The sequence below is a fragment of the Gobius niger genome (assembly GCF_951799975.1).
Source record: "Gobius niger genome assembly, chromosome: 19".
NCBI classification, from domain to species: Eukaryota; Metazoa; Chordata; class Actinopteri; order Gobiiformes; family Gobiidae; genus Gobius; species Gobius niger.
Genome location: NC_136870.1, coordinates 15,826,765 through 15,839,374, shown reverse-complemented (window position 1 = coordinate 15,839,374; position 12,610 = coordinate 15,826,765). Strand labels below are relative to the sequence as shown.

At 42.3% G+C, this 12,610-nt stretch overlaps 1 protein-coding gene and 1 pseudogene across 17 annotated transcripts in view; both read left to right on the top strand.

The window, feature by feature from the left end:
• The window catches only part of LOC306979066 (uncharacterized protein), a 30,314-nt gene extending 18,867 nt beyond the window's left edge, over nucleotides 1-11,447 (top strand). For 3 of the 16 annotated variants that reach the window (XM_079577876.1, XM_079577874.1, XM_079577861.1), the window contains 13 exons: nucleotides 1,546-1,563; nucleotides 4,254-4,285; nucleotides 4,422-4,559; nucleotides 4,732-4,780; nucleotides 4,892-4,930; nucleotides 5,114-5,376; nucleotides 5,581-5,673; nucleotides 6,122-6,214; nucleotides 6,383-6,475; nucleotides 6,854-6,946; nucleotides 7,776-7,857; nucleotides 7,997-8,103; nucleotides 11,176-11,447. In XM_079577876.1, the coding sequence (XP_079434002.1) occupies nucleotides 1,546-1,563; nucleotides 4,254-4,285; nucleotides 4,422-4,559; nucleotides 4,732-4,780; nucleotides 4,892-4,930; nucleotides 5,114-5,376; nucleotides 5,581-5,673; nucleotides 6,122-6,214; nucleotides 6,383-6,475; nucleotides 6,854-6,946; nucleotides 7,776-7,857; nucleotides 7,997-8,103; nucleotides 11,176-11,373 (1,298 nt within the window). In that variant the 3' untranslated portion in view covers nucleotides 11,374-11,447. Of the gene's footprint in view, nucleotides 1-1,545; nucleotides 1,564-4,253; nucleotides 4,286-4,421; nucleotides 4,560-4,731; nucleotides 4,781-4,891; nucleotides 4,931-5,113; nucleotides 5,377-5,580; nucleotides 5,674-6,121; nucleotides 6,215-6,382; nucleotides 6,476-6,853; nucleotides 6,947-7,775; nucleotides 7,858-7,996; nucleotides 8,104-9,628; nucleotides 9,771-11,175 lie in introns of all 16 variants that reach the window. The other 13 variants (XM_079577867.1, XM_079577865.1, XM_079577875.1 and 10 more) reach the window with 10 other exon arrangements.
• On the top strand, nucleotides 2,028-4,247 carry LOC306978248 (annotated as a pseudogene). The gene is made up of 2 exons: nucleotides 2,028-2,054; nucleotides 3,183-4,247. The product of its transcript is annotated as an uncharacterized misc_RNA (transcript).
• Nucleotides 11,448-12,610: the final 1,163 nt, after the last annotated feature.

The following is a 12,610-nucleotide window of genomic DNA, read 5'->3' as shown; positions in this document are numbered from 1 at the left end:
TAGGATGGAAATTAGATAGATAATGAGAACTGATTTTTTTTGCCCTCTTTGCATATAATTTGCATATTTACATAAAAGAGATCTGTAGTAAAAAAAATGCGATAATATTATTGCGATATTAAAGTAACTCATGCCCCTAGATGCGATAAGCGCCACTGTAGGTGACAAAGGGAGAGAGAGTTGTGCCACAACTCAATGACACAATGTAGATATTTTTTTTCAATCAAACTTGGCTGTAAATACAGTTTAAGTGTCGCTAGCCCGCGGTTAGCTTTGCCGTTAGCCTGTTAGCTTCGTCTTCGTGACTCTATTAGTGTGTATTGTGCCTCCAACCCTGGGGCAGGAAAGTTGCAATTGTGGTTTTCTGGTCAGAGACGCCAGGGGGAGATGAAAGCCCCCAAATCATCCCATTAACACTTGTATTACCCCCAGAGGGACTACGAAAATGATCTATTTAAGTAAATAACTTGAGCTTTAATAGAATTATTTTTGTGGTAAATCATAAATGTGTTAAATAAAGGAGTTAATGTGTAAAATAGACTGAAGAAGAAATTCTAAATGAGGCTAAAATTTTGCTAAATTAGTAAAATTATGACTAAACTAATCGTTCTCCACATGTTAGGGTATCATGTGTTTTTTGTTTTTTTTATAGGTTATGTGGCAAACAATGTGAACATTTCAGTCAGATAAGACTTAAAAAGTGATTTTGCAATACTATGTGGCTTCTCGCGGTATGAATATTGCGTCAACTAATTAAGCAAAACACATAATTTACCAATATATTTTGCACCCCTATTTCCTGGTAATTTGCCGTCTTGATACTAGATTGGGTTTAGAGCTTATCATATTACATTAGGTGTGCCCTTTCCATGTAATTACCATGTGACACTTCTAATCATCACGCTATTTCCAACCTGTTACCATCCTATTTCTGTGCTATGATGTAAAGTGCTGCCAGTTTTACAATTATTTTTATCCCCAGTTCTCATTACTGCCGGGAATCCTTTATACTTGTTGCACAGTTATCGGGAACTTCTTCCTCCTCTGCCTTTTGTGTTTCTTGCTTTCTTTTCCCATTATGCTTGCCCTGTGACAGCTTCGCTTTTCTTTCAGCGCACGAGATGTAACTCAAGTCTATTTAAAACTGAGAAAACATGGTTACGACATCTCAGGGTATTTTTGCGCAAAGGGAATGTCTCGAAAACCGCTGGCGGACTCCAGGCTCTGAGGATCTGTTCCGCAGATGTTGTTGCGCTCCCGGATAATGTCCAAAACAGCTGTGTAGTATTGCTTAGGTGTGGTACAGCTACAGCATGGTGTCCAGTACAAATCCTATGGAAACGTGCCTGCGTATATTCACCAATGCCTACTTGTCATAATCGGTCTGCTATGGGCTATTAGAATTAACAGTGGCTGTATGCTGTATTGGCTTGCATTGATTTCCTCCCAGTGGGTGCATTAATCAGGCTTGAATGACAGAGGCCCATTACTGACAGTGCTCTTGTGTGTTTTTTTCCCCTCTGCCTCTTCATGTTCGACCGACAGCGGGAGCGACTCCAACAGGTAGGACCTCTAAATGCTATTGACTGACGCCTGACTGCATTCATTTGAGGGTGATGTTATCCATGAATACACTTAAGACAATGGGCAAATCATAAATGGAGATGCTGCGGATGAAGGAATGAAGGAAATGAATTGTTTTTTCCTCTGGGTAGCCTTTCAGATACATCAGTTCTGTTTAGTGTTTTGAGACGTGGCAAGATATTACAGATGCCTTTAACTAAGGATTCATTTTTAACAAACGCTCTGCTTAACAGTTCTTTAACCTCTTCACCCCCACATAACAGAGCACATTATCTCCAGTTTGGCTTTACCCAAATCGAGAAGCTTCTTGAGAAAAGTGTCAAAATAGTGACAAGAACAAGAATAAAACAAGACAAGACAAAAACTAAAAAATATGACAAAAAAAGTGATGACAAAAAGGTGACAAAAACAACAAAATGGTGGCAAAAAGTAGATGAAAGAGAATGTGGAAAAAAAGGGACCACAACACGGTAACAATGCAAGGAAAAACCATCTGTTTAGATCAGTTTTTCTTAGCTTTCAAAGGAGGCGTTGCTCTGGCCTATAGACTGTTAGTGCCAGTTTAGAAGCTTTTAGATTTGGGTAAAGTCGAACTGGAGAAAAGGTTAAGGTGGGTGGTAAGAGATTAAGGAATAGTTCTAGTCTGAAAATACACTGCCTGACAAAAAAAGGCCACACGTTGTAATATTTTGTTGGACGGCCTTCAGCTTTGATTACAGCACTCATTCGCTGTGGCATTGTTTCAATGAGCTTTTGCAATGTCAGAAGATCCAGTGTTATTAGTGCACTTTTTTTCATCAACATCTTATTTTGATGATGGGAGAGTGTGACCACTGTGCAAAGGCTTCTCCAGCACATCCCAATAGGTTTAAGATGGATGCTGGACTCTGAGGTGGCTTATCCACCAGATGATGTCTCATGCTCCCTGAACCACTTTCTCACAATGTGAGCCCGATGAATCCTGGCATTTTCATCTTGGAATATGCCCACCGTGCCATCAGGGAAGAAGAAAACCATTGATTGGTCTTTCGGGATGTTCAGCTGATCTCCTTCTTTGGGCACATAGTGTTGCTGAACCTATACCTGAGCAATTGCTGCAACCCCAGGTCAAAACAGTAAATTCTTCAGCCGACATTTTCTTCTAGGCGGTGTATTTAGAGTTTTTTTTTTTAACTTCTTCTCAAAATAGTAACTTAACAAGGAAGAGGAATTTACAAAGAACAATACGTCTATCAATTAAATGCGTTGTTTTGCTTGAAAGTGGTCAAATTCAATATACTCTGGTCAGCCACATCGCCCTGTTCAAATAAATCTTCCAATTGTGTTCAATACAATTTTCTTATAAATGAATAAAGCTGCGGTTCAGATTCAGTGTAAAACTGACCACTGTGTGTTCATAATGTTGAATGCGTCACTTCCATTTTGTTTTGTTATGAATCCAACCGCCGTGGTCACTTCCCATTTCACAGTTTTCACATTTAATAGAGTAAGTTTCTTTATTTTATTTCATCTTTACACGTTAGATCGATGTTTTATTGGACGTCAAGTGCCCTTTTATGTTTACATTTCTTTTCAATGGGGGAGGGAGTCAGTGAAAGCCAGTGCTGTCACTGTCCCCATTAATGTCCTTTCCAAACAAGCCCCTGCTCCCACTGGACGGCTTAGCGCCTTTGCAGACGGACTGTCCCGCTCTGTGTCCGGGCGGAGCGGTGACTTCATGGGAGCGTCCTGTTGTGTTGTCCCAGGACGAGACGACACGGCGGACAGCGGGAAGAAGCTTACCGAGCCTCTGTGGGCCTCAGAAGAACTCGCAGCGACGGGACAGGCCGCGAGGGGGAGCGCTGAGTGGAACGAGGCCGACGCCAAAAGGGCAATCAGCTTGGACGCCACTGAGTGCTTGGACGGGATCAGTCTGGACGCGTCCCTCGTCCGCAGTGCAGCACTGGAGGATTTAACTGCGATAGACCAAGGGCAACGCAGTGAAAACGTTGACGCAGAACATGATGAATCAGACGCAAATGTCAAACACGGACAACGCACCCAAAGCTTGTCAGACGCCGGTTACAGTCCGGGACAAACTGAAGCAGAAGATGGTTCGACTCAAATGCACGAAGCCCAGTGCGATTCCCCAACAACACTACTTGACAATGTGGCCGAGAATAACTCACATGACAAAGACGGCTATTCAGAATCTGACTTCTCCAACAATTCAGAGACAATGGCTTTGCACAGCACTGAAGCAAGACACACATCTCCTGCTAGAAAGTCAATGGTGCCAGTGGCTGTTTGTAAAGGTCTGTTGGAAGTCCTGCAATATCAGGTTATCCTCTTGTTAGCGCTCTTCAGTTTTGTTTTGTTTTGTTTTGCTTTGTTTTTTTCTCTCTCTTGAATTTGCTTTTTATGCAGTTCCTCTTCCAATTTTTTCAACAAAGGATATTAATTCAAAGAAGACAACCTCCCCACTTTTTTGGTTGTTTTCGCGCACTCCACAGGTTATGCAGCCCCTGAATCAGCCACTGTTGACACGCGCATTTGAATGACTCACTCTGCATGGCACACACCCTGCATCACCTGTTTCATTGATTTGCCGACTTTAAATTATTCTAATGTTTTCAACTTGGGTGGCTTTGATCGCTCTATTAAAATGTTTTTCTTCCTTTTCTCCATAGCTCAAGCAAAAACGGAGAGCCCTGCAGATAAGGTAAGTGCCCACCTCATAGACGTCATTCACTTTTCATTTTCTGATTATTATTTTCTGATTTCATTTGCGTGCATTCATGTTTTAGTCTTTTCTGTTTTGTTGCTCATTCTTTCATTTTCATTTGTTTGTGAGAAAGACACACCCCTCAACCCAAATACCTCCCTCATCCCTTAAACGACCGGCAGTCAATGCAAAGAGTAAATTACAGTCTCCCCGAAACGGACACAGCTCCATCCCTGTTAAAACCGGCAGCGCAGAGCGAGACCAGACCAGAGTGAGTATGGACCGGACCGGAGTGCATTTGTGTGGATTTGACCTTAAACATCAAGGTCAATACTGAAACGATACATACCATGTATTTGTTCATATCCGGATATTGGTTGATCCATTTGTTTTCTGCTATAACAAAAACATCAAAGGGAACTCATGAATGTCTGTGTTTTTAGATCGCGAAGACCCCAGCAGGCAAAACTGCAGCTCGAGCTGCTCAGCCAGGTACGAACATACGAACTGTCATTTCCTCTGGCCTTTATTCAACATTAAGTTTTTTCTATGATTTGAGTAGAAGTAAGGGTTACTTATGATGTGTCATATTTTATGATACAGCTAATGGCAAGAAACCTCCTACTCCCAAAAATGACAAAGGTAAAAGTTGCACATGGCGCACTGTTGTTGGGCATGGCACACGTCACAGTCTGATCAGGCCCCGCCTGCATCACACTTGGGCAGCTTCAGTAGTCACTAGATTTTTTTCACTTGTTGAACTGTCCTTAACCTTCACACCCGTGTGTGTGTATGTATTCAGCATTTGGACATATTTTTTTTAAGATCATGTAAGTGGACAGAGCAGCCCTGGCACTCCCAAATCTCCAGGGAGTCAGGCGCAGAAGTCAGCGGCTGAAGCTAACAAAGTGAAGAAGGTGGCGGTGGTGCGTTCAACACCAAAATCTCCAGGTTCCCTGAAGAGTCGCCCCGGGCCCCTGGCCCCTGCAGCTGCCTCTGCCTCCGGTGCGCCTCTGCCCGACCTCAAGAACGTCCGCTCCAAGATCGGCTCCACAGAGAACATCAAGCACCAGCCTGGAGGCGGCAGGGTAACAGAACGCTGTGCTGTACACCACATTACAGTCTGCGCAGACTCATCCTGTTAATGTTTGTGTTTGTACTTGTGACCTGCTGCTTGGTTTTGTTTCACATCTGTCTGAATCATTATTGTTATCATTTTTTTGTACAGGTTTCACAAACTCGTGTGCCGTCTTCTTTCTTTCAAATGTCAACTCTAGCTTTTGATTTTTCAGGTACAAATCCTTGAACAGAAGTTGGACTTTAGTAATGTCCAGTCTAAGTGCGGCTCCAAAGGCAATATTAAACATGTTCCCGGTGGCGGCAATGTGAGTAACTGAGGGATAGACTCAACATGGATTTCTTGAGTATCTCTGCAGTTATGATCCTTAAACACTTTTAGTAACATTACAACACTGACAATAGCGTGGGCTGATGAGATAAAATTATTATATTACATTTTTATAACAGCACTACAGACTATTATTGGCACCTTGACACTCAACAGCTTCAGATGATTGAAATAGGTCAATCAAAAGAATAACAGGCAGCTGAAACAAAATGCATTTATTTTGCTGTTCCCCTGTGCCTTTAATGTTTTGATAATGATACTTGTCTCATTAAGTTCAAATACACCCCTGATGGACAGACCCTTACTATTAAAAGTACTGCATGTCTGTCTACTCTTTCTTCCCTCCGGGCATAATCTCTCTTTTAGGGATTGCATTACTGTGTGTTGGTTTAATGATATTTTGTCTGTTTGTAACTTGTTTGCAGGTCCAAATCCTTGACAAGAAGGTGGACTTCTCGACTGTTCAGGCTCGCTGCGGCTCAAAAGACAACCTTAAGCACACCCCTGGAGGAGGAAAGGTGAGGGTCTTTTCAACACTGGAGCTGGTTAACGTCTTAAGTACCTCATTGAAATGAATCTCTTTATTATTTGACCTTTTCTCTTTGGGCTTCTCTCATTACATTCTTCACACAAACTCACACATACTCAAAGGTAATGGTCTCTTCCCTTACTCTGCACTTTTTCAGGTTAAGGTTCTTGATCAGAAGTTGGACTTTAGTAATGTCCAGTCTAAGTGCGGCTCCAAAGACAATATCAAACATGTTCCTGGTGGCGGCCAAGTGAGTAACTCAAGGGATAAACTCAACGCGGTTTTGAGTATCTCTGCAGTTATGATCCTCAGAGGCAGCTCTGGTCTCAGACTGTGGTCTAGACTTGGACTGGTCAAAACACTGGTCCTCGTCCTGCAGTCTAAGAGCTGATCTGAGCTGTCTGTGCATTATAACGGAGTCTCACTGTAGTACGTAGCTCCACAATCATGATCCTCAGACACACGGTAAATACATCTCATGTCTTTCATCCTACTAAGCCACACCCCCTTGTACTCACACCTCTCTCATCCCAAAGACCAACTTTTCTCTAGCTCTGGTTCTCACTTGACGCTCGGCTGCGATTTCTGTCCAAGGATAACATGTCTTTCCCACATATTGACTTTGCAGGTTCAAATTTTTGACAAGAAGTTGGAGTTAGCCAATGTGCAGTCGCGGTGTGGCTCCAAAGATAATATAAAACACGCACCTGGTGGTGGCAATGTGAGTAGAAAGGGGCTGGCCCTGAAGCTTCTGCTGCTGCTCCTGAATGCACCTTCAGAGGAGCAGGATGCACCTGTCTGTCCGTCCATCCTCTGACCTCTGCCCTGCAGCACTGTTAACACCTCCTAACAGTGTCGTGGCACTTGAAATCGTCGTGAGCATTTCATGCCCTCCAATAGAGCAGAACTAAACTGACGCACCTGAATGCATCCCCTCTGTCTCTGAGATCTGACTAACCCTTATGTAATGCTCATGGTGCAATGAACCTGTGTCACGTCTGTTGTCTTCTGTCTGAAAATTTACCAACAAACCTGGCCCTCTGTCTGCATGCCAGTCTTCTATGTCCACTGTTGAACTTTTTAAACATCAGGAGATCGACAAGAGAAGATCATAGTGGTATTTGATATACAAAAGAATACACATTCTCTCAGAAGAAGCCTTTAGACCCTGACAATGGCCCAGTGTGTGTGTCCTCAGACAGAGCGGGCCTGTTACAGAGTTGACCTCAGCTCAAAGAGACAGAGCACTTTGTTCAGACGAGCGCCATGACAGGGGCTGGCACTGAGCTGCATGACCATCTTACAGCTCCTATCTGCTCCGAACATGAGCACTGCATGTCCAACTGTAGACCATAACACAGAAAACTAAATATTCTGTACTAAATAGTTCTCGTTTTCTACGTTTTTCTGCCAAACAATATTAAACATCAGGGTCTGTCGTAGTAAAGCGGCCTCTAAAAGACTAACCAGACATGCATTTGATTTGCATGGGAGTGGATCGAATGTGCAGCTCATCAGCTTTTGCTCTTGTTTTTTTGTCTTTTGCACAGGTTCAAATTGTGCACAAAAAGATCGATTTGAGCAACGTCCAGGCCAAGTGCGGCTCTAAAGACAACATTCGCCATAAACCAGGTATGATTAGGACACTGTAGTGAGCTATACACTGCAAGTAATCGTGGTGCTAATGAGGCTCAGTAGACAGGACACCCATTTGACTAGAACGCATTAATTCTTTAAAGGAATTCTCACATGAATGCTTTTCTTTGTGGAGGTGGTGGAAACATTGAAATCAAGACCGAGAAGTTGGAGTTCAAAGTCCAGTCCAAGGTTGGGTCTCTGGACAACATCGGTCACACCCCGGGAGGAGGGCAGAGGAGGGTAAGGGCTTCAAACCCACAGTGAAAAGTACTACCCCTGTGCCGTGTGGGCAGTTCCTCTGTTAGCGGCTCACTGTTGCCATGGAAATACCTCCTCAGCTTTTGTCTTTGATCTCTGGAGATGGCTGTGTCTTAAATAACTTGAATGCAGCATCTGTAGCTCTAATGTGCAACACGGGCAGAGAGTAATAACAGACAAAAAAAGCTAGAAAGGGGACACTTGAGAGGAAATGGGTGAAATGTTGTCAGCATTTCATTTTACTCTTCACAATGAAAGCAGCTGACACGTGTGAACAGGAACTGAAGAACTGCATAAAGTGATGATTTTTAACCTACTGTAATATTTGATCCTTGTTAGTCGATATTACAAAGTGATGCATTAAGTTTTCTCTTCTTTAAACACGGGGATTTAGGGATGTTTTGAGTTGTCTGCTTGTAGTTAGTGGTTCGTTGCACACAAACTGGCTATTTTTGGCATGTAGTGGCTTTTAGTGCCATGTAAAAACACCCTACAGGAACCAGAGAGAGTTTAGCACAGTAAAATACATACCCTTTACATAAACATAATATTCAGTGTGAGTATGCTGTTATATAGCGTTGTATAAAAGCTGCATTGGAACATAAGAGTAGGTTTATATTCATGGTTCATTTCATTGTGGTTTTATGCTTTGTTCGAATTTATTCCTTTGTTCAGTCATTGCTGTCATCCATAATATTATTTCAGTTCATTATATGATTTCTATTAGGGCTGCACAATATGAGAAATAACTATATGCTAGAACAGGGGTCTCCAACTGGCGGCCCGCTGGCCAAATCCGGCCCGCTAGAGGATTCAATCCGGCCCCTGACTTATAGAGCATGCATTTCCGAGTATGTCAAAAAAAAGAGTACGTTTTTTAAAGAAATAACCACTAGGGGGCAGCTTAAAGAATGTAAAGAATTCCACACGTGTCCAACAGAGGGCACTGATAAACAATCAGGATATAAACAACACTTTATAGCCATGTCTGCCCCAGGGTTACTGTGGCCACATTAGTTACCACCACCTTGGTGTGAAGTGAATAAATAATGACTAGCAGAAACTTCTAAGTGCAATACAAGCGTAAGCCATTTTTTATGAAGCTGCAGTCCGGATCCTTATTATTCATTTATTGGAAATAAGTTTCTTCTAATAGAATATTCACAATCAAAACAACTTTTACTGGAGCTTTAGTTTATGGACCCCGGCAATACACTCCCAATATATTTTGGCCCCAGGGGAAATTTACTTGGAGTCCCCTGTACTAGAACATTATTTTGACAGTGATTTCAATTCAATAAAAGTGCAAATTCCTTTACTTTCTCTTTAAATGTTTACAATTCGAAACAAAAACAGACCAAACGATGACTAACGCTGCGGTTGAATTGTTGTGCAGCCCTAATTTCTGTTCTGATCATTGACCTGTGCTTCATCTTCTTTTGTTTATTATTTGTGTTGTGTTATTTCCATCACACATGTTTCTGTTGGCTCCTTGATCATCTCGCAGCGTCAGAGCCGAGAGGGCAGCGTCTCGGACAGCCCCTCCCTGCCCTCCCCCGGCATCACACCCCCTCTCACCCCACAGACAGTGTCCCCCGTCCCCACCACACCCGTCCTCACCAACCCACTCATAAAGATCGAGGACTCCTGTAAGTACAAGAGAATAGACTAGAAGATTAGAACAATTACAGTCTTTCTATACAACCACTACATTTGTATCATACTAGCTCTCTGAAGTAGTACATCATGTTATTTATTGGTAAGGAGTATAATCACTGAGTAGAAACAACGTACTTCAGATTGTGTTTCTGTGGAAAGAGAAATCCCTGAGAGGTACATGATTTTTCCATCTTATCACAAAGGGTGACCAGGAGAAGCACATGGTGGAATCTACACTCAAGAGCGGCTGAGGCAGTATATTGGCGTCAAGAACAAGTTTAATTTAATTTTACAAAGCAGATCACCAAACTGTAAATAAAAGCCCTGGTGCCAGCCCATCGCAACTCATTGCCCCCGCTATCAGAAAAAAGAAGAATGTTCTGATGTTGTTTGACCCTCTTTAAATGCCACATGCTGGTGCACAATAGTGGGTAGATGGCCTTCATTAAAACTGCACACTGAATAGAAGATTATGAGAGCATGCTCTTGTGTATAGCACATGTTGACATAGGCCTAGAGCCATATAAAATACCAAAGAATAAAAATTGAGAGCGGCCATATTGGCAGTATTGTGTTTAGTGTACACAAAATGGTGCACCTGCTGCAAACTGATGTTGCCTGACTGGACACACCTTTGTAACAATGCTGCTGTTTGTCCACTAGAGGGAGCTCATCACACAAAGCAGAGTGATCAGTGAAGCAGCAGCTGTGTCCTTTATATTGAGTCAATGATGTAATGATAAAGACAAGGAATAAAACATTAGTTGAGTATTTTTATATACATACAAATTAAAACTTAAATCAATAATATTACGTTGAAATATAGAAAAATAGATCTAAATTAATCTAAAATAAACACAGCAAATACCAATGGTATGGTAATATTTACAAGAATTAGAATTAGGGCTAAAAAGATTTATTTTATTTCTTTATTTTACAAATATTAACAGTGCGTACATTATTTACAACAGTGAAGAAGAAAGTATAAAGGTGCAGGTGTTTCGACTGGAGTACGTTTATAGAACAGGAATTTGTCATTTCCTATCTATATCTCCACCCTAATTACTGTTACTGGAGTAGGAGGGCTGTATATTGTATTTCCAGTGTATGGGAAATTCTCTATTTGCCTAGTTGTGGCTTAATCCTAAGGATATATATACATTTCTAAAATGTATAACAATTTTGGTTTTGAGAATGTGCCATGTAAATAATTATTTTGCGCTACTTCAAACTAAGTCAATCATTAACTTTATTCACAATTTTCAAAACAAATACATATTTGTAATGCACAAATCCACATCCTGAGTAAAATAATATGAATTCACCTAAATGTCAGGTCTCCACTCTCCATGTACATCCAAATCGTCAGTCCCTCATAAACGTTTCCCTCTGCAGATTGAGAGCCACAAACTGACCTTCCGCGAGACGGCCAAGGCGCGCACTGACCACGGCGCGGAGATCATCTCTCTGGAGGAGTCGCCACAGCAGCTCAGCACCATGTCGTCCTCCGGCAGCCTCAACATGGCCGACTCCCCTCAGCTGTCCACGCTGGCCGACCAGGTGTCCGCCTCGCTGGCCCAACAGGGCTTGTGAATGCACATCACTGTCCACAAAGACCCCACCTCTCCCCCCTCCCCCCTCATCCCCCCTCCCTCCTCCCCCTCCCATTCACGCCACTTCTGTCGCAACGTAGACGAGTTGTGATGCCTTCCCGGTTCATTTCCAACTGGACTTTTAATTCATTTTCTTAAAACCTCTCACTGTTCACGAGGCAGTATTATTAGGATTTTAATTTCCCGAGCTACGTACTTGTTGTAAGTGTCCCTTTAAGATTCAAAGGTACCCCTTCCAAATAAGAGCTCCTCAGACGTCGACCCTATGACCACCCGCGGCTTGTCTCCCTGTGACACTGACGGTCAACCCCGTAGGAAATCATGTTGTCAGCGTTCAAGTCTTCCCCATTCATTTATGTGTTCACTCTATAATGAAGGTGGTGCGTGTCATTACCAAGGGGTCAGGTTTGTAGAGTCGCAGAGGGGACCGTTACAGGCATACAGCAGCGAAGAGGGAAAAGTAGTAGCAACGTTTTTACTTTTTAGGCAGAAAAAAAACAAAAACAAGCTTTCAGACCTCAGTGCTATCTTTTCATCGCTTTGTTTTAGTCCTGATAGAAAAGAAACGACGGGAAAAAAACAAAAAAAGCTACGGCTAGGGCATAGGCTTGTGTTGGGCACAGTTTTTTTTTTTGTTGTACTCTGTGGATATATGACATGTATTTGATATGAAGAAACCATTTGTATTGTGCCTGCTACTGTCAGTGTTTTTTCGTTTTGTTTTTGTTACTGCTCTATTGTAAATGCGCAAGTGAGGTGAAAGCATTAACCTCTTAGCTTTTTAAAAATGTAATGGCCAAAATGTAACAGTATTTCAAGGAGGAGGTGGTCACATGCACTAAGTAGGCATTCAGTACTATTAATCAACCTAGTATTTTAAAAATTTAACCTTGAATAGAAATGGTTTGGAGATGGGTATGTACGTGTGTGGTGGTGCAGTATAGGTTGCCTGGGCCAAGAGGAGAAAGCGTGGGTTCAGTGAGCGTTGGCGAGTCTGAAGCTGTACAGTAACAATGTAACTTAAACTCACTAAAAATGAAAGCAACTAGCTGGAGACAAGAGAATTCCCCTTAATAACACTTGAAATACTATATCCCTATCGTTGCTCCCTCTAGTGGTCAGTCTCACTAAAGATCTTCTTGCATGCTCTTCATGTAAGAGAACTGCTTGTTGCCTCCCTTTCACAAAGTGGTCTCTGTACTGTATATCCTCTTTAT